Below are 22,593 nucleotides of genomic sequence, written 5' to 3' on the forward strand. Positions count from 1 at the left end.
AAAATTGCGCTCTAGCGCCCCCTAGGAAAAAACAGACAAAACTGCTTGTAACTTCCGGTAGGAATGTCGTAGTGCCTTGAAAAAAAAAACTTCTATGTAGGTCTGCTTTAGACCTAGATTTCATACATTGACATGTTTTAGCAAAAATCAACAGGAAGTTGGCAATTCCCCCTTCAAAACAAAAATCTAGTAAAAACTGTCACTTTTGCCTCTGAGAGCTGTAATTTGACCCCCTTAACATGCTTCAAAACTCACTAAACTGGGGACACACATCAGGACTGGCAAAAATTGCGATCTAATAAAAAACCCAACCCCAAAACTCAAAATTGCGCTCTGGCGCCCCTGAGGAAGAAAAAACAGACACAACTGCTCCTCAGAAGAAAACTCAGACAAAACTGCCTGTAACTTCCAGTAATAATGTCTTAGAGACATGAAACAAAAACTTCTGTGTAGGTCTCACTTAGACCTACATTACATATATTGACAACCCCCAGCAAAAATCAACAGGAAGTTTGCAATTCCCCCTTCAAAACAAAAGTTTTGTAAAAACCGGTCACCTTTTTTCAAACATTATCTCCTCTGAGCGCGTTTGTCGTGTCGGCTTCAAACTAGCACAGGAGAGAGATTGAACCCTTTTGATTAAAAGTTGACCAAAGAGTTTTAATTACTGCTCCGGTTTGGATTTTATGTGCCGTCAAAGTCGGTACCGTCCATCGCTGCTTGCAGCTTTAATTTAAGTTTGATATTTGTTTAATAGATATAGTATCTTATAGTAAATTTGTAATACAATTTCTACATAACATGTACAAAAGTGCAAACTAAAAAGGTCCACCTGCACCACCCGATGATGGTGTCATGTACTGCGGTAAAAAGACTTGACTTTCTTTGCAAAAGCAGACTTTCTGCCGGTCCGGGTGTACCTAATGTTGTGGCCGCCGCTTGTTGTGCGGACGGTTGCCAGGTGACGTCTGCACGCTTTCCTTCTCCACCCGCCTGCTAAATGCCTCTCTGTGCTCCGAGGCGCAGGACCCCTCGTCCCCCCGCAGCGTCCAGTCCTACTCCTCCAGGGAGAACGGTTTGGACAAGATGGCGCCCTCCCGCAAGGACGGCCCCCCGCTGGCCAGCCCCACCTCCCTGGCTTCGTCCAGCAGCGCCGCCTCGCCGTCCCGCGGCAAGGAGCCCACGCAGGTACGCATGAGTGCTGATCGGATTAAGGAACTGCGGTTCCTTGAAGGAGACGTGGGCTTTATCTAAAACTGCAACATTCTGTCTTTATTTAGAAAAAAATACACTTTTATTTTGCAGAGAGAGAAGTCCAGCACCCCCGGCATGAAGCCCGGGACCCCCATGTCACAAGAGTCCAACACCCCCGGACCCAGCGGACCGCCACAGTTCCGGCCCATCCCTGGCAAGCCGGGTGTGGACCCCTTAGGTGAGATACATGAAGATGTTACAATGGGGAATAGAAATTCAAAACATTTAATAACATTTTTTATATAAAATAATGTAAATTATAAAATACATTTATTACATTCAAAAAGTAAAATATTACTTCTTTTTTTTTTTTTTTTTTACAAAATTAAAAAAAAAGGAAATTTTATACAATTAAAATAGTTATTTAAAATATTCTACACAAAGTGTAAGAAATACAAATGTGGATATATAATATATATATATATATCCATCCATCTATCCATCCATTTTCTACTGCTTGTCCCTTTTGGGGTCGTGGGGGATGCTGGAGCCTATCCCAGCTGCACTCGGGCGGAAGGCACTGTACACCCTGGACAAGTCACCCAATCACAACATTCACACACTAGGGACCATTTAGTGTTGCCAATCAACCTATCCCCAGGTGCATGTCTTTGGAGGTGGGAGGGGCCTATCCCCAGGTGCATGTTGTTGGAAGTGGGAGGGGCCTATCCCCAGGTGCATGTCTTTGGAGGTGGGAGGGGCCTATCCCCAGGTGCATGTCTTTGGAGGTGGGAGGGGCCTATCCCCAGGTGCATGTCTTTGGAGGTGAGAGGAGCCTATCCCTAGGTGCATGTCTTTGGAAGTGGGAGGGGCCTATCCCCAGGTGCATGTCTTTGGAGGTGGGAGGGGCTTACGCCCAGGTGCATGTCTTTGGAGGTGGGAGGGGCCTATCCCCATGTCTTTGGAGGTGGGAGGAGCCTATCCCCAGGTGCATGTCTTTGGAGGTGGGAGGGGCCTATCCCCAGGTGCATGTCTTTGGAGGTGAGAGGAGCCTATCCCTAGGTGCATGTCTTTGGAAGTGGGAGGGGCCTATCCCCAGGTGCATGTCTTTGGAGGTGGGAGGGGCTTACGCCCAGGTGCATGTCTTTGGAGGTGGGAGGGGCCTATCCCCATGTCTTTGGAGGTGGGAGCGGCCTATCCCCATGTCTTTGGAGGTGGGAGGGGCCTATCCCCATGTCTTTGGAAGTGGGAGGAGCCTATCCCCAGGTGCATGTCTTTGGAGGTGGGAGGAGCCTATCCCCAGGTGCATGTCTTTGGAGGTGGGAGGGGCCTATCCCCAGGTGGATGTCTTTGGAGGTGGGAGGGGCCTATCCCCAGGTGCATGTCTTTGGAGGTGGGAGGGGCCTATCCCCAGGTGCATGTCGTTGGTGGTGGGAGGGGCCTATCCCCATGTCTTTGGAGGTGGGAGGAGCCTATCCCCAGGTGCATGTCTTTGGAGGTGGGAGGGACCCGAGCCCGGGATTGAACTGAGGACCTTCGTATTGTGAGGCACATGCACTAACCCCTGTTCCACCGTGCTGCCTGTATTTATATGTAATAAATACTTGCATTACCAATATATAATACAACGCATTAAAATTCAGCATTTTCTAAATGAATAAACATTGACAGTTAAAATTGTGTTAAGTTGGTGATTAATTAATTAATAACATTAAAATGAATACAAACATAATATTTCATAATTCCTTTAATTTATCATCTATTTTAAAGTGTTTCATGTCTTTAATTCACTGACATGAATCAATAAAAATAATTGTATTGATATTCTGGTTATGTGTTTGGTATGAAATGTTAGTTGAATTAGTATCTAATTATTAAAAGTAATGATGTCATTTTTGCAGTAGATTTCATGCGACTGTGCAAGTGTACCTAATGTTGTGGCTCCCGTTCTTTAGAGATATTTTTCTGCAGAAATAATTTGTTCTTATTAGCATTTTTCTCCAACTGGACTTAGAAGCCAGATGGAATACATTTCAATAAATTGATTGACAGCTTCTTAATGAGCGTCCATCTTGTTGCAGTGACAGGTAGCGTCCAGCAGGGGGCAGTAGTGCTGCACCAGTAATCAGCATTAATTGTGTCTTCTCTCCTCAGCTCTCGGCCTGAGGAACCCCTTGGCCGTGCAGGGGGCGTACCCGCCGGGTGCTTTCGGTCTGCCTCCCCCCGGGGTCAACGGGGACCTTCCTGGGGCGGCGGGCTACGGCGCCGGCCTCCATTTGGTTTCCCCGCAGATGAATGGAGCGGTGGCGGCGGCGGCGGCGGCTGCCGGGTACGGACGCTCCCCAGTGGTGAGTGATGGTTTACGCTTACTGAGGTGTCTTTCATTTCCTCTTACTCTGTTCATATTTTTAAATATTTGTATTCAAGGTGGGTTATGAATCCCCTCACCCGCACATGAGAGTACCCGGGCTGCCCGCCGGCCTGCAGTCGGCCGCCGCCGGTAAACCGTAAGTTTCTTTTCTTGCCGTCCTTTTCCCACAAATAATTCACATTTTCACTGCCTCACAAGAAAAACGCAACAAAAAATTATATTTTTATAATTATTTTTAATTTAAAATTGTTTTTTTCATATACATATATAATTAATAAATATAAAAGTAATTAGAAATAATGCGAAAGTATTGGTTGAGTTTTACATTGCCTAAAGTCACGAGAAAAACTAAACATTTTATTTAAATAAACATATAATCAATAAATACCATTGAATGTTTAAAGAAATTATTTATTTATATACATGATAAATAAACACAAAGGCAATTAGAAAATAATTATAATTATTATTCGGTAATTGCTTGCATTGCCTCAAGTCACAACAAAAACAATATAATAAATAAATACCGTAACATTTTTCAAAATTGCAATTTGTCATGTACATATATAACTAATAAATTTAAAAGTAATTAGAAAATAATGCAACAATATTGATTGAGTTGTACATTATCTTAAGTTACAAGAAAAACAACAAAAAATGTTTTTTAATAAAAATATAATCAATAAATAATTATTTAAAAAAAAATTTTTTTTTCATATACATATATAATTAACAAATATAAAAGTAATTAGAAAATAATGTGAAAGTATTGGTTGAGTTTTACATTGCCTAAAGTCACGAGAAAAACTCAACCTTTTTTTTTAAATAAACATATAATCAATAAATACCATTGAATATTTAAAGAAATTATTTTTTTATATACATGATAAATTAATACAAAGGCAATTAGAAAATAATTATAATTATTATTCGGTAATTGCTTGCATTGCCTCAAGTCACAATAAAAACAATATAATAAATAAATACCGTAACATTTTTCAAAATTGCAATTTGTCATATACATATATAACTAATACATTTAAAAGTAATTAGAAAATAATGCGAAAATATTGATTGAGTTGTACATTATCTTAAGTTACAAGAAAAACAACAAAAAATGTTTTTTAATAAAAATATAATCAATAAATAATTATTTAAAAAAATTTTTTTTTTTCATATACATATATAATTAACAAATATAAAAGTAATTAGAAAATAATGTGAAAGTATTGGTTGAGTTTTACATTGCCTAAAGTCACGAGAAAAACTAAAACATTTTTTTAAATAAACATATAATCAACAAATACCATTGAATATTTAAAGAAATTATTTTTTATGTACATGATAAATAAATACAAAGGCAATTAAAAAATAATTATAATTATTATTGGGTAATTGCTTGCATTGCCTCAAGTCACAACAAAAACAATATAATAAATAAATACCGTAACATTTTTCAAAATTGCAATTTGTCATGTACATATATAACTAATAAATTTAAAAGTAATTAGAAAATAATGCGAAAATATTGATTGAGTTGTACATTATCTTAAGTTACAAGAAAAACAACAAAAAATGTTTTTTAATAAAAATATAATCAATAAATAATTATTTTAAAAAAAAATTTTTTTTCATATACATATATAATTAACAAATATAAAAGTAATTAGAAATAATGTGAAAGTATTGGTTGAGTTTTACATTGCCTAAAGTCACGAGAAAAACTAAAACATTTTTTTAAATAAACATATAATCAACAAATACCATTGAATATTTAAAGAAATTATTTTTTATATACATGATAAATAAATACAAAGGCAATTAAAAAATAATTATAATTATTATTCGGTAATTGCTTGCATTGCCTCAAGTCACAACAAAAACAATATGATAAATAAATACCGTAACATTTTTCAAAATTGCAATTTGTCATATACATATATAACTAATACATTTAAAAGTAATTAGAAAATAATGCAAAAATATTGAATGAGTTGTACATTACCTTAAGTTACAAGAAAAACAACAAAAAATGTTTTTTAATAAAAATATAATCAATAAATAATTATTTTAAATTTTATTTTATTTTTTCATATACATATATAATTAACAAATATAAAAGTAATTAGAAAATAATGTGAAAGTATTGGTTGAGTTTTACATTGCCTAAAGTCACGAGAAAAACTCAACCTTTTTTTTTAAATAAACATATAATCAATAAATACCATTGAATATTTAAAGAAATTATTTTTTTATATACATGATAAATTAATACAAAGGCAATTAGAAAATAATTACAATTATTATTCGGTAATTGCTTGCATTGCCTCAAGTCACAATAAAAACAATATAATAAATAAATACCGTAACATTTTTCAAAATTGCAATTTGTCATATACATATATAACTAATACATTTAAAAGTAATTAGAAAATAATGCAAAAAATATTGATTGAGTTGTACATTATCTTAAGTTACAAGAAAAACAAAAAAAAATGTTTTTTAATAAAAATATAATCAATAAATAATTATTTTAAATTTTTTTTTTTTTCATATACATATATAATTAATAAATATAAAAGTAATTAGAAAATAATGTGAAAGTATTGGTTGAGTTTTACATTGCCTAAAGTCACGAGAAAAACTAAAACATTTTTTTAAATAAACATATAATCAACAAATACCATTGAATATTTAAAGAAATTATTTTTTATATACATGATAAATAAATACAAAGGCAATTAAAAAATTATTATAATTATTATTCGGTAATTGCTTGCATTGCCTCAAGTCACAACAAAAACAATATAATAAATAAATACCGTAACATTTTTCAAAATTGCAATTTGTCATGTACATATATAACTAATAAATTTAAAAGTAATTAGAAAATAATGCGAAAATATTGATTGAGTTGTACATTATCTTAAGTTACAAGAAAAACAACAAAAAATGTTTTTTAATAAAAATATAATCAATAAATAATTATTTTAAATTTTTTTTTGTTTCATATACATATATAATTAATAAATATAAAAGTAATTAGAAAATAATGTGAAAGTATTGGTTGAGTTTTACATTGCCTAAAGTCACGAGAAAAACTAAAATAATTTTTTAAATAAACATATAATCAATAAATACCATTGAATATTTAAAGAAATTATTTTTTTATATACATGATAAATAAATACAAAGGCAATTAGAAAATAATTATAATAATTATTCGGTAATTGCTTGCATTGCCTCAAGTCACAACAAAAACAATATAATAAATAAATACCGTAACATTTTTCAAAATTGCAATTTGTCATGTACATATATAACTAATACATTTAAAAGTAATTAGAAAATAATGCAACAATATTGATTGAGTTGTACATCATCTTAAGTTACAAGAAAAACAACACAAAATGTTTTTTAATAAAAATATAATCAATAAATACCCTTGAGTATTTAAAGAAAATATATTTTTACATACATAATCAATAAATACAAACGCAATAAGAAAACAATTATTATTGATAATTATAATGGTTATTCATTAATTGCTTGCATTGCCTCAAGTCACAAGGAAAACACAACATAAGCAATATAAATACCGTTAAGTATTTAAAAATTGTAATTTTTCATATACAAATATAATTAATGAATCTAAAAGTAATTAGAAAATAATGCGGAAATATTGATTGAGTTGTACATTGCTTTAAGTCACAAGAAAAACAACAAAAAATATAATTTTTTAATACAAATATAATCAATAAATACCCATGAGTATTTAAAAAAAAATCATTCTTTTTATATACATAACAAATAAATATAAAGGCAATTAGAAAATAATTATTATTGATAAGCTGAGATAGGCTCCAGCACCCCCCGCGACCCCATAAAGGACAAGCGGTAGAAAATGGATGGATGGTTGTTCATTAATTGCTTGCATTGCCTCAAGTCACAAGGAAAACACAACAAAAACAATATAGTAAATACCGTTAAATATTTAAAAATTGCAATTTTTCATATACAAATATAATTAATAAATCTAAAAGTAATTAGAAAATAATGCGAAAATATTGATTGAGTTGTACATTGCCTTAAGTCACAAGAAAAACAACAATTTTTTAAAATAAAATATAATCAATAAATACCCTTGAGTATTTAGAAATAAATCATTATTTTTATATACATAATAAATAAATATATAAAGGCAATTAGAAAATAATTATTAGTAATAATTATATTATTATTGTTAAGTAAAATAATTATAATTATTATTAATACTATGAAACTATATAATATAAAAATATAGTAATATAATTATTATTAATAGTTATGAGTGTTCATGAATTACTTGCATTGCCTCAAGCCACAAGGAAAACACAACAAAAACAATACAATTAATAAATATCGTAAAATATTTAAAATTGCAAAATTGTCATATACATATATAATTAATAAATATAAAAGTAATTAGAAAATAATGCGAAAATATTGATTGAGTTGTACATTGCCTTAAGTCACAAGAAAAACAACGAATATTTTTAAATTAAAATATAATCAATAAATACCCTTGGATTTTAAAAATAAATCATAATTTGTTGTATACATAATACATAAATGTAAAAGCAATTAGAAAATAACTATTATTAATAGTTATAATGATTATTCATGAATTGCTTGCATTGCCTCAAGTCACAAGGAAAACACAACAAAAACAATACAATGAATAAATACCGTTAAATATTTAAAAATCGCAATTTTTCATATACAAATATAATTAATCAATATAAAAGCAATTAGAAAATAATGTGAAAGTATTGGTTGAGTTGGGCATTGCCTTAAGTCACAAAGAAAACACAACAAAAACTAGTTTTATATTTATTTCTTAAAATATAAATACATAGCAGATATACAGATATATGATACAGTATATGATACAGTATATGATACAGATATATGATACAGATATATAATACAGTATATGATACAGTATATGATACAGATATATGATACAGTATATGATACAGATATATGATACAGATATATAATACAGTATATGATACAGATATATGATACAGATATATGATGCAGATATATAATACAGTATATGATACAGTATATGATACAGTATATGATAAAGTATCTGACTGAATATGTGTGGTGTGTGCAGAGCCTACTCCTTCCACGTGAGCGCAGACGGGCAGATGCAGCCGGTGCCCTTCCCCCCCGACGCCCTGCTGGGCCCGGGCATCCCTCGCCACGCCCGGCAGATCCACAGCCTGAGCCACGGCGAGGTGGTGTGCGCCGTCACCATCAGCGCCTCCACGCGCCACGTCTACACGGGAGGCAAAGGCTGCGTCAAGGTGTGGGACATCAGCCAGCCCGGCACCAAGAGTCCCATGGCCCAGCTCGACTGTCTGGTACTTCCTTAACTATTATTAGTATTATATTATTGTCATATATTATTACATCTTCATATATTATTACATCTTCATATTATTATTACATCTTCATATTATTATCATATATTATTACATCTTCATATATTATTACATCTTCATATTATTAGCATATATTATTACATCTTCATATTATTATCATATATTACTACATCTTCATATTATTAGCATATATTATTACATCTTCATATTATTATTACATCTTCATATTATTAGCATATTTTATTGCATCTTCATATTATTGTCATATATTACATCTTCATATTATTATTACATCTTCATATTATTATCACATCTTCATATTATTATCATATATTATTACATCTTCATATTATCATATACACACATTAACAAATATTATTACATCTTCATATTATCATATACACACATTAACATATATTATTACATCTTCATATTATTATCATATATTATTACATCTTCATATTATTATTACATCTTCATATTATTGTCATATATTATTACATCTTCATATTATCTAATACACACATTAACAAATATTACATCTTCATATTATTGTCATATATTATTACATCTTCATATTATTGTCATATACTATTACATCTTCATATTATTACATCTTCATATTATTATTACATCTTCATATTATTGTCATATATTATTACATCTTCATATTATTGTCATATATTATTACATCTTCATATTATTACATCTTCATAGTATTATTACATCTTCATATTATTGTCATATATTATTACATCTTCATATATTATTACATCTTCATATTATTATTACATCTTCATATTATTGTCATCTATTATTACATCTTCATATTATTACATCTTCATATTATTATTACATCTTCATATTATTGTCATATATTATTACATCTTCATATTATTATCATATATTATTACATCTTCATATTATTATTACATCTTCATATTATTATCATATATTATTACATCTTCATATTATTATTACATCTTCATATTATTATCATATATTATTACATCTTCATATTATTATTACATCTTCATATTATTACATCTTCATATTATTATTACATCTTCATATTATTGTCATATATTATTACATCTTCATATTATTATTACATCTTCATATTATTATCATATATTATTACATCTTCATATTATTATTACATCTTCATATTATTGTCATATATTACATCTTCATATATTATTACATCTTCATATTATTAGCATATATTATTACATCTTCATATTATTATCATATATTATTACATCTTCATATTATTATCATATGTTATTACATCTTCATATTATTATTACATCTTCATATTATTATCATATATTATTACATCTTCATATTATTGTCATATATTATTACATCTTCATATTATTATTACATCTTCATATTATTGTCATATATTATTACATCTTCATATTATTACATCTTCATATTATTATTACATCTTCATATTATTATCATATATTATTACATCTTCATATTATTATCATATATTATTACATCTTCTTATTATTATCATATATTATTACATCTTCTTATTATTATCATATATTATTACATCTTCATATTGTCATATATTATTACATCTTCATATTATTATTACATCTTCATATTATTATCATATATTATTACATCTTCATATTATTATTACATCTTTATATTATTGTCATATATTATTACATCTTCATATTATTATCATATATTATTACATCTTCATATTATCATATATTATTACATCTTCATATATTATTACATCTTCATATTATTGTCATATATTATTACATCTTCATATTATTATTACATCTTCATATTATTATCATATATTATTACATCTTCATATTATTATTACATCTTCATATTATTATTACATCTTCATATTATTGTCATATATTATTACATCTTCATATATTATTACATCTTCATATTATTAGCATATATTATTACATCTTCATATTATTATTACATCTTCATATTATTATTACATCTTCATATTATTGTCATATATTATTACATCTTCATATATTATTACATCTTCATATTATTAGCATATATTATTACATCTTCATATATTATTACATCTTCATATTATTGTCATATATTATTACATCTTCATATTATTATTAAATCTTCATATTATTGTCATATATTATTACATCTTCATATTATTACATCTTCATATTATTATTACATCTTCATATTATTGTCATATACACACATTAGCAAAAATTATTACATCTTCATATTCATTTTACTCACATTCTTAATATGTTCATATTATCATGTAAATGTTTCTCACACTTTTATGAAGTATTACATGTTGATATTCCTCTGTCTCAATCACGCTTATTACGATTACTTGCTAATATTATGATGTACATCATACTCACACTTTGACATATTACTTCTTTATTTACACATTTGATAGTTCATATTCTTATGAAATACATCTTAGCAACACTTTTATTCATAAATTACATGTTAATGATCTTCTTTAAACTTTTGATGAAAACAATAACATTCTTATAATATACTTACTGTACGTCTTATTATATATTTACTGTACGCCTTATAATATACTTACTGTACATCTTATGATATACTTACTGTACGTCTTATAATATACTTACTGTACATCTTATAATATACTTACTGTACGTGTTATAATATACTTACTGTGCGTCTTATAATATCTTTACTGTACGTCTTATAATATACTTACTGTACATCTTATAATATACTTACTGTACATCTTATAATATACTTACTGTACGTCTTATAACATATTTACTGTACGTCTTATAATATACTTACTGTGCATCTTAAAACATACTTACTGTACGTCTTACGCAGCACTTTATTGATGACAAGCACTATTAATAAACTTATTTACACTTTTAATGACATGTCCATATACTTACTTACTTTCATGAAATATTACATGTTCATAATCTTATAATATCATTCCTAATTGCACTTATTGACAAACACTATTATTACATCTTCATATTCATTACAAGTCATTTTACAATATTATTTACATCTTCATATCTTTTGTTATGGATGCACAAGAGTAGCACATTTTATTATCATTATGACTTTTTATATAAACACGTTTATTTTTTATTTCAATGTTAAAACATTTTAATAATGTAAACGATTTATTATAAATATTATACACATATATATTATTTAATATCACTATTTTAAATGAATAGTACAATATGTTGATGTATATTTTTTATGATGATTATATAGTTAATACAATAATCTATATTATATACATATATTACTATTTTTAAATGAATATTACATTCTATATGTATTATCTTTTACAATTATATAATGAATATGATAATAATAATGTATGTCATTCATTTTTAATTGTATACACATATTTAATACTATAATAATAATAACATATACAGTATATGTACTATATTCATATACTATATTTTAAATGAGTAATACAATATTGTATTAATATATATAATTATTATATAATTAATCTGACTACTATATTTAATTTTTTTTTATCAATATGTATTATTTGTACAAAATTGTATAATTAATACGATGTGTTATTATAATTTAAAAATATATATATTAATATAACATACTATAATATGACTAATACTATATATATATATATATATATATATATATATATATATATATATATATATATATATATATATATATATATATATATAGTATTAGTCATATTATAATTATTATAATTTAAAAATATATATATTAATATAATATACTATAATATGACTAATACTATATATATATATATATATATATATATATATATAGTATTAGTCATATTATAATTATTATTATAATTTAAAAATATATATATTAATATAACATACTATAATATGACTAATACTATATATATATATATATATATATATATATATATATATATATATATATATACATATATATATATATATATATATATATATATATATATATATATATATAGTATTAGTCATATTATAATTATTATAATTTAAAAATATATATATTAATATAACATACTATAATATGACTAATACTATATATATATATATATATATATATATATATATATATATAGTATTATCATACTATAATATGACTAATACTATATATATATATATATATATATATATATATATATATATATATATAGTATTAGTCATATTATAGTATATTATATTAATATATATATATTTTTAAATTATAATAACACATCATATTAATTATACAATATTGTACAAATAATACATATTGATAAAAAAATGTAAATATAGTAGTCAGATTAATTATATAATAATTATATATATTAATACAATATTGTATTACTCATTTAAAATATAGTATATGAATATATATATATATATATATATATATATATATATATATATATATATATATATATATATATATATAGTATTAGTCATATTATAGTATGTTATATTAATATATATATCATCATTAGTTTTATAATATTTTAATAGTAATATAATAATGAATTATACAACTTATATATGAAATACTACTTGTGAAACCAAAACTAATTATTTTTTTACAGCCTGTATACATTTTTGTTAACTTATTATGTCATATATTTTTCACTTTTTCCTTAATACATTTATTATCATTTTTTATACACAAAATAATCCAAACAAAATCTATTCAACAATATTGATAAAAGTAGAACATATTTTCTGACTCTAAAATACAATAAATGCATTTATTTGAATAAAAAAAAATAATACAAAAAGTCATTTCTACATAACTATTCATAAAAAAATCGGTCAAATTAAAATCCATTTTTACTGCTTGTCCCTTTTAGGGTTGCTGGCAAATAAAAATGTTGTTATTGATACAAGAAATGTTTCCTGGGTTGTTGTGATGAATGAAAAGTTAGCGACTGTAAAGAATATTTGATTTTGTGAGATGTTGATTGATGGATTGATTGAAGTGAAGTGAGAAAATAGTTGCTGAACATTGAAACCAGAGTTGATGTCCAAGCAGAACCGAGACAACTACATCCGATCCTGCAAGCTGCTCTCTGACGGGCGCACCTTGATAGTGGGGGGCGAGGCCAGCACGCTGTCCATCTGGGATCTGGCCACGCCCACCCCTCGCATCAAGGCGGAGCTGACGTCGTCGGCCCCGGCCTGCTACGCCCTGGCCATCTCGCCCGACAACAAGGTGTGCTTCTCCTGCTGCAGCGACGGCAACATCGTGGTCTGGGACCTGCACAACCAGACCTTGGTCAGGTAGGACGCCCTCTCCCAACCCTCAGACACACGGGAGGTTTAACACATTGTGTGTTGTCGCCCTCAGAAAAGTTGAGTTCGGAATATTCTGTCCAAGATTATTTATGTAAATAGTGAATAATAAGGGGCCCAACACAGAACCTTGAGGGACACCCTTTTTCACTTGCAGTACGTCCGAGGAGGAACCTTCTATCTGAACAGCCTGAGTTCTACTTGTGAGGTCATTTGCAAACCATCCAACAGCTTGCTGAGAAAATAACAATAGCTGAAAGACGTTTAAATTAAAATGACATGATCAACAGTATCAAATGCCTTTGAAAAGTCAATAAAGAGGGACAGACAGCACTGCTTCTTGTCAAGAGCTTCAGTTACATCATTTATAAACTTCATAGCAGCAGTAACAGTACTGTGATTTCTGCCAAAACCTGACTGAAATGGTGACAGAATAAAATTGGTGTCCAAAAAGTCTTTTATCTGTTCACTGATAAACATTGTGTGTTGTCGCCCACAGACAGTTCCAGGGCCACACGGACGGAGCCAGCTGCATCGACATCTCCAACGATGGCACCAAGCTGTGGACGGGAGGACTGGACAACACGGTGCGCTGCTGGGACCTCCGGGAGGGACGGCAGCTGCAGCAGCATGACTTCACCTCCCAGGTACGCTCACACCTCACTCTACTTCACTTTCTCACCTTCAACTCAAGGTTCTTTTAGGGTTTAAGTGAAGGCTTTTAGGGCTTAAGTTGAGTTTTTTAAGATTTCAGTGAAGTTTTGAAGTCAAGTTTAAGGTTTCATTGAAGTTTTTTAGGGCTAAAGTTGAGTTTTTAAGTCAAGTTTTTTCAGCTTAAAGTGAAGTTTTTTTTAAAAAGATTTAGGTGAAGTTTTGAAGTCAAGTTTAAGGTTTCATTGAAGTTTTTAGGGCTGAAGTTGAGTTTTTAAGTTAATTTTTGTCAAGTATTTTAGTGTTCAAATGAAGTGTTTTAGGGGTTAGGTAAAGTTCTTTTAAGTGAAGTTTTTACAGTTTAAATGAATTTTTGAGTTGAGTTTTTGAGTCAAGTTTTTTCAGCTTAAAGTGAAGTTTTTTAAAAAAAGATTTCAGTGAAGTTTTGAAGTCAAGTTTAAGGTTTCATTGAAGTTTTTTAGGGCTAAAGTTGAGTTTTTGAGTCAAGTTTTTTCAGCTTAAAGTGAAGGTTTTTTTTAAAAGATTTCAGTGAAGTTTTGAAGTCAAGTTTAAGGTTTCATTGAAGTTTTTTAGGGCTAAAGTTGAGTTTTTAAGTCAAGTTTTTTTCAGCTTAAAGTGAAGTTTAAAAAAAAAAGATTTCAGTGAAGTTTTGAAGTCAAGTTTAAGGTTTCATTGAAGTTTTTAGGGCTGAAGTTGAGTTTTTAAGTTAATTTCTGTCAAGTATTTTAGTGTTCAAATGAAGTGTTTTAGGGGTTAGGTAAAGTTCTTTTAAGTGAAGTTTTTACAGTTTAAATGATTTTTGTTTAGGTTTAAGTAAAGTTTCTTATGGGTTAAGTTGAGTGTTTTGGGTTTGAATTTTTTTTTTTTTTTTTTTTAGGGTTTGAGTTGAGTTTCTTAGGGTTTAGGTAAGTTTTTTTTAGGGTTCAAGAGAAGTCTTTTAGGGTTTAAATAGTGTTTTTTAGCTTTGTAATTTTTTTAAGGGTTTAATTTAAGATATTTAGGGTATTTTTAAGGGTTTAATTTAAGATATTTAGGGTATAAGTAAAGTTTTTGTGTTTAAGTGGAGATTTTTAGGGTTTAAATGAAGGCTTTTAGGGCATAAGTTGAGTTTTTTAAGATTTAAGTGAAGTTTTGAAGTCAAGTTTAAGGTTTCATTGAAGTTTTTTAGGGCTGAAGTTGAGTTTTGAAGTCAAGTTTTTTCAACTTAAAGTGAAGTTTTTTTAAAAAAGATTTCAGTGAAGTTTTGAAGTCAAGTTTAAGGTTTCATTGAAGTTTTTAGGGCTAAAGTTGAGTTTTTAAGTCAAGTTTTTTCAGCTTAAAGTGAAGTTTTTTTAAAAAAGATTTAGGTGAAGTTTTGAAGTCAAGTTTAAGGTTTCATTGAAGTTTTTAGGGCTGAAGTTGAGTTTTTAAGGTAATTTTATATATAAGTATTTTAGTGTTTAAATGAAGTGTTTTAGGGGTTAGGTAAAGTTCTTTTAAGTGAAGTTTTTACAGTTTAAATGATTTTTTTTAGAGTTTAAGGGGAAGTTTTTTAGGTTTAAGTAAAGTTTCTTATGGGTTAAGTTGAGTGTTTTGGGTTTGATTTTTTTTTTTTTTTTTTTTTTTTAGGGTTTGAGTTGAGTTTCTTAGGGTTTAGGTGAGTTTTTTTAGGGTTCAAGAGAAGTCTTTTTGGGTTTAAATAGTGTTTTTAGCTTTGTAATTTTTTTTAGGGTTTAATTTAAGATATTTAGGGTATAAGTAAAGTTTTTGTGTTTAAGTGGAGATTTTTAGGGTTTAAATGAAGGATTTTAGGGCATAAGTTGAGTTTTTTAAGATTTAAGTGAAGTTTTGAAGTCAAGTTTAAGGTTTCATTGAATTTTTTAGGGCTGAAGTTGAGTTTTTAAGTTAATTTTATATATAAGTATTTTAGTGTTTAAATGAAGTGTTTTAGGGGTTAGGTAAAGTTCTTTTAAGTGAAGTTTTTACAGTTTAAAGGATTTTTTTTAGGGTTTAAGTGAAGTTTTTTAGGTTTAAGTAAAGTTTCTTATGGGTTAAGTTGAGTGTTTTGGGTTTGAATTTTTTTTTAAGGGTTTGAGTTGAGTTTCTTAGGGTTTAGGCGAGTTTTTTTAGGGTTCAAGAGAAGTCTTTTAGGGTTTAAATAGTGTTTTTTAGCTTTTTTTAAGGGTTTAATTTAAGATATTTAGGGTATAAGTAAAGTTTTTGTGTTTAAGTGGAGATTTTTAGGGTTTAAATTAAGTTTTTTAGGGTTAGGTCATACTTGCCAACCCTCCCGGATTTTCTGGGAGACTCCCGAAATTCAGCGCCTCTCCCGAAAACCTCCCGGGACAAATTTTCTCCCGAAAATCTCCCGAAATTCAGGCGCTAACCCACAATATAACCAGCATACCTGCCCAATCACGTTATAACTGTAGAATGATGGAGGGTGAGTTCTTGGTTTCTTATGTGGGTTTATTGTTAGGCAGTTTCATTAACGTCCTCCCAGCGCGGCAACAACACACAACAACAGCAGTCACTTTTTTGTCTACCGTAAAGCAGTTGGTCTGCCGTAAACAGCAATGTTGTGACACTCTTAAACAGGACAATACTGCCATCTAGTGCATTTGATGAAAGCACTTTCGTGCGTGCCACACAGCAATGCATCATCAGAGAGGGTGTCCAGCATGGTTAGAAAAATAGTGACAGAGAATAGAACAAGGATGGACAATTCAACCCTTAACTCAACAATGAGTAGATGAGTGTTATGTGTGTGTATATGTGTAAATAAATGAACACTGAAATTCAAGTATTTCTTTTTATATATATAATACAATTAATATATATATATACCGTATACATACAATAAAATAAATAAATATAAATATATATATATATATATATATATATATATATATATATATATGAAATACTTGACTTGGTGAATTCTAGCTGTAAATATACTCCTCCCCTTTTAGCCACGCCCCCTTCTACCCCGACCACGCCCACCCCCACCCCCATCCCCCCACCTCCCGAAATCGGAGGTCTCAAGGTTGGCAAGTATGGTTAGGTGAAGTTTAAGTTGGGGTTAGTTATGTCCGTTGAGGGTTCAGATTATTGTTTTATGGATAATATATGAAATATGTTGGATAATATATGAAATATGTTGGATAATATATGAAATATGTTGTGTTTTATGGATAATATATGAAATATGTTGGATAATATATTAAATATGTTGTGTTTTATGAATAATATATGAAATATGTTGTGTTTTATGAATAATATATGAAATATGTTGGATATTATATGAAATATGTTGTGTTTTATGGATGATATATGAAATGTGTTGGATAATATATGAAATATGTTGGATAATATATGAAATATGTTGGATAATATATGAAATATGTTGGATAATATATGAAATATGTTGTGTTTTATGAATAATATAGGAAATATGTTGGATAATATATGAAATATGTTAGATAATATATAAAATATGTTGTGTTTTATGAATAATATATGAAATATGTTGGATAATATATGAAATATGTTGGATAATATATGAAATATGTTAGATAATATATGAAATATGTTGTGTTTTATGGATAATATATGAAATATGTTGGATAATATATGAAATATGTTGGATAATATATTAAATATGTTGTGTTTTATGAATAATATATGAAATATGTTGGATAATATATGAAATATGTTGGATAATATATGAAATATGTTAGATAATATATGAAATATGTTGTGTTTTATGGATAATATATGAAATATGTTGGATAATATATGAAATATGTTGGATAATATATGAAATATGTTAGATAATATATGAAATATGTTGTGTTTTATGGATAATATATGAAATATGTTGGATAATATATGAAATATGTTGGATAATATATGAAATATGTTGTGTTTTATGGATAATATATGAAATATGTTGGATAATATATTAAATATGTTGTGTTTTATGAATAATATATGAAATATGTTGTGTTTTATGAATAATATATGAAATATGTTGGATATTATATGAAATATGTTGTGTTTTATGGATGATATATGAAATGTGTTGGATAATATATGAAATATGTTGGATAATATATGAAATATGTTGGATAATATATGAAATATGTTGTGTTTTATGAATAATATAGGAAATATGTTGGATAATATATGAAATATGTTAGATAATATATAAAATATGTTGTGTTTTATGAATAATATATGAAATATGTTGGATAATATATGAAATATGTTGGATAATATATGAAATATGTTAGATAATATATGAAATATGTTGTGTTTTATGGATAATATATGAAATATGTTGGATAATATATGAAATATGTTGGATAATATATGAAATATGTTGTGGTTTATGGATAATATATGAAATATGTTGGATAATATTTGAAATATGTTGGATAATATACTAAATATGTTGGATAATATATGAAATATGTTGTGTTTTATGAATAATATATGAAATATGTTGGATAATATATGAAATATGTTGGATAATATATGAAATATGTTGGATAATATATGAAATATGTTGTGTTTTATGAATATTTATTTAATATATGAAATATGTTGGATAATATATGAAATATGTTAGATAATATATGAAATATGTTGTGTTTTATGGATAATATATGAAATATGTTGGATAATATATGAAATATGTTGGATAATATATGAAATATGTTGTGTTTTATGAATAATATATGAAATATGTTGGATAATATGTGAAATATGTTGTGTTTTATGAATAATATATGAAATATGTTGGATAATATATGAAATATGTTGGATAATATATTAAATATGTTGGATAATATATGAAATATGTTGTGTTTTATGAATAATATATGAAATATGTTGGATATTATATGAAATATGTTAGATAATATATAAAATATGTTGTGTTCTATGAATAATATATGAAATATGTTGGATAATATATGAAATATGTTGTGTTTTATGAATAATATATGAAATATGTTGGATAATATATGAAATATGTTGGATAATATATGAAATATGTTGGATTATATATGAAATATGTTGGATAATATATGAAATATGTTGGATAATATATGAAATATGTTGTGTTTTATGGATAATATATGAAATGTGTTGGATAATATATGAAATATGTTGTGTTTTATGGATAATATATGAAATATGTTGGATAATATATGAAATATGTTGGATAATATATGAAATATGTTGGATAATATATGAAATATGTTGGATAATATATGAAATATGTTGTGTTTTATGAATAATATAGGAAATATGTTGGATAATATATGAAATATGTTAGATAATATATAAAATATGTTGTGTTTTATGAATAATATATGAAATATGTTGGATAATATATGAAATATGTTGGATAATATATGAAATATGTTAGATAATATATGAAATATGTTGTGTTTTATGGATAATATATGAAATATGTTGGATAATATATGAAATATGTTGGATAATATATGAAATATGTTGTGGTTTATGGATAATATATGAAATATGTTGGATAATATTTGAAATATGTTGGATAATATACTAAATATGTTGGATAATATATGAAATATGTTGTGTTTTATGAATAATATATGAAATATGTTGGATAATATATGAAATATGTTGGATAATATATGAAATATGTTGGATAATATATGAAATATGTTGTGTTTTATGAATATTTATTTAATATATGAAATATGTTGGATAATATATGAAATATGTTAGATAATATATGAAATATGTTGTGTTTTATGGATAATATATGAAATATGTTGGATAATATATGAAATATGTTGGATAATATATGAAATATGTTGTGTTTTATGAATAATATATGAAATATGTTGGATAATATGTGAAATATGTTGTGTTTTATGAATAATATATGAAATATGTTGGATAATATATGAAATATGTTGGATAATATATTAAATATGTTGGATAATATATGAAATATGTTGTGTTTTATGAATAATATATGAAATATGTTGGATATTATATGAAATATGTTAGATAATATATAAAATATGTTGTGTTCTATGAATAATATATGAAATATGTTGGATAATATATGAAATATGTTGTGTTTTATGAATAATATATGAAATATGTTGGATAATATATGAAATATGTTGGATAATATATGAAATATGTTGGATTATATATGAAATATGTTGGATAATATATGAAATATGTTGGATAATATATGAAATATGTTGTGTTTTATGGATAATATATGAAATGTGTTGGATAATATATGAAATATGTTGTGTTTTATGGATAATATATGAAATATGTTGGATAATATATGAAATATGTTGGATAATATATGAAATATGTTGGATAATATATGAAATATGTTGGATAATATATGAAATATGTTGTGTTTTATGGATGATATATGAAATATGTTTGATAATATATGAAATATGTTGGATGATATATGAAATGTGTCGTGTGTGTGCAGATCTTCTCTCTGGGTTATTGTCCCACTGGAGAGTGGCTGGCTGTGGGGATGGAGAGCAGCAACGTGGAAGTCCTGCACGTGTCCAAGCCTGACAAGTACCAGCTGCACCTTCACGAGAGCTGTGTTCTCTCACTCAAGTTTGCATACTGCGGTAAACACACACACACACACACACACACACACACACACACACACACACACACACACACACACACACACACACACACACACACGGTTACTGTCCTTGGAAAATGATTCTTCCTAATATTTAAATCTTTAGATTACATGACTAACTGAACTTTATTCTGTAAAGCTTGTGTTGAAGTTATTACAGACAATTAGTGATGTTATGTACGTTTATAGCAGGCGTGTCCAAAGTGTGGTCAACTGTGATTTTTAATGGCCAGCGACACATTCTAAAAATACTTTTACAAAAAAGTGTAATAGAAAAGCAAAGAGGTGAAATATAACGAGGAGAAGTTGCAATGTTGACTTTCTTTAAAACTGTCAAAATGTAATCAAAACTTCACATCAACAATCTGAAGTTGATCTTGGAAGTGACGTGTTGAAAGTAAAACAACTTTTATAACTCAGATCTTTTAGTCTGATTCATTTTTTAAACTGTCATTGTTCAACAAATAATAATGAATCAAAATCAATGTTGTTGTGAATGATTGACTTTAAGGCAGCGTTTCTCAAAGTGTGGGGCGCGCCCCACTGGTGGGGAATAGAGACATGACAGGTGGGGCGTGAGGAACGGGAGGAAATTTCACTTAAATTTTTTTTTTTAAAATTATATTCTTAGATTTTTATTTTTTTTTACTATGCTTTCATTTTCTATACACACTGTAAATCACTTTGTGATTCCGTCAGTGAAATCCGCTTTATAAATCAATGTAAATTACTTAGTTTTCCTGTAAGCTTTAAATTTCTAGGTAGGAGCGAACGTTTGACAGACATAGCAGCAGTAACTCATGGGGGCGGGGCTAAGCGGAACAAACGCAGCAAAATGAAAAGCTGTCCCACTGTCAAACGACACAATTGCGAAACGTATATGCGACATTGCAAGTGATCTTAATGAAAAGAAAGTGGTTTTGCTTTACAAGTGGACGAAGCTACTGACAG

General features: G+C 27.8%; 1 protein-coding gene across 4 annotated transcripts in view; it reads left to right on the forward strand.

The window, feature by feature from the left end:
* tle2a (TLE family member 2, transcriptional corepressor a) overlaps positions 1 to 22,593 on the forward strand; it is a 168,429-nt gene that overhangs the window by 142,550 nt on the left and 3,286 nt on the right. For all 4 annotated transcript variants that reach the window (XM_061976257.2, XM_072914588.1, XM_072914589.1 and 1 more), the window contains 8 exons: positions 1,027 to 1,188; positions 1,306 to 1,432; positions 3,349 to 3,542; positions 3,622 to 3,701; positions 8,730 to 8,979; positions 14,041 to 14,288; positions 14,800 to 14,947; positions 21,469 to 21,619. In XM_061976257.2, the coding sequence (XP_061832241.1) occupies positions 1,027 to 1,188; positions 1,306 to 1,432; positions 3,349 to 3,542; positions 3,622 to 3,701; positions 8,730 to 8,979; positions 14,041 to 14,288; positions 14,800 to 14,947; positions 21,469 to 21,619 (1,360 nt within the window). The remainder of the gene's footprint in view (positions 1 to 1,026; positions 1,189 to 1,305; positions 1,433 to 3,348; positions 3,543 to 3,621; positions 3,702 to 8,729; positions 8,980 to 14,040; positions 14,289 to 14,799; positions 14,948 to 21,468; positions 21,620 to 22,593) is intronic.

Source organism: Nerophis lumbriciformis, linkage group LG14 (assembly GCF_033978685.3).
Source record: "Nerophis lumbriciformis linkage group LG14, RoL_Nlum_v2.1, whole genome shotgun sequence".
Taxonomy (NCBI): domain Eukaryota; kingdom Metazoa; phylum Chordata; class Actinopteri; order Syngnathiformes; family Syngnathidae; genus Nerophis; species Nerophis lumbriciformis.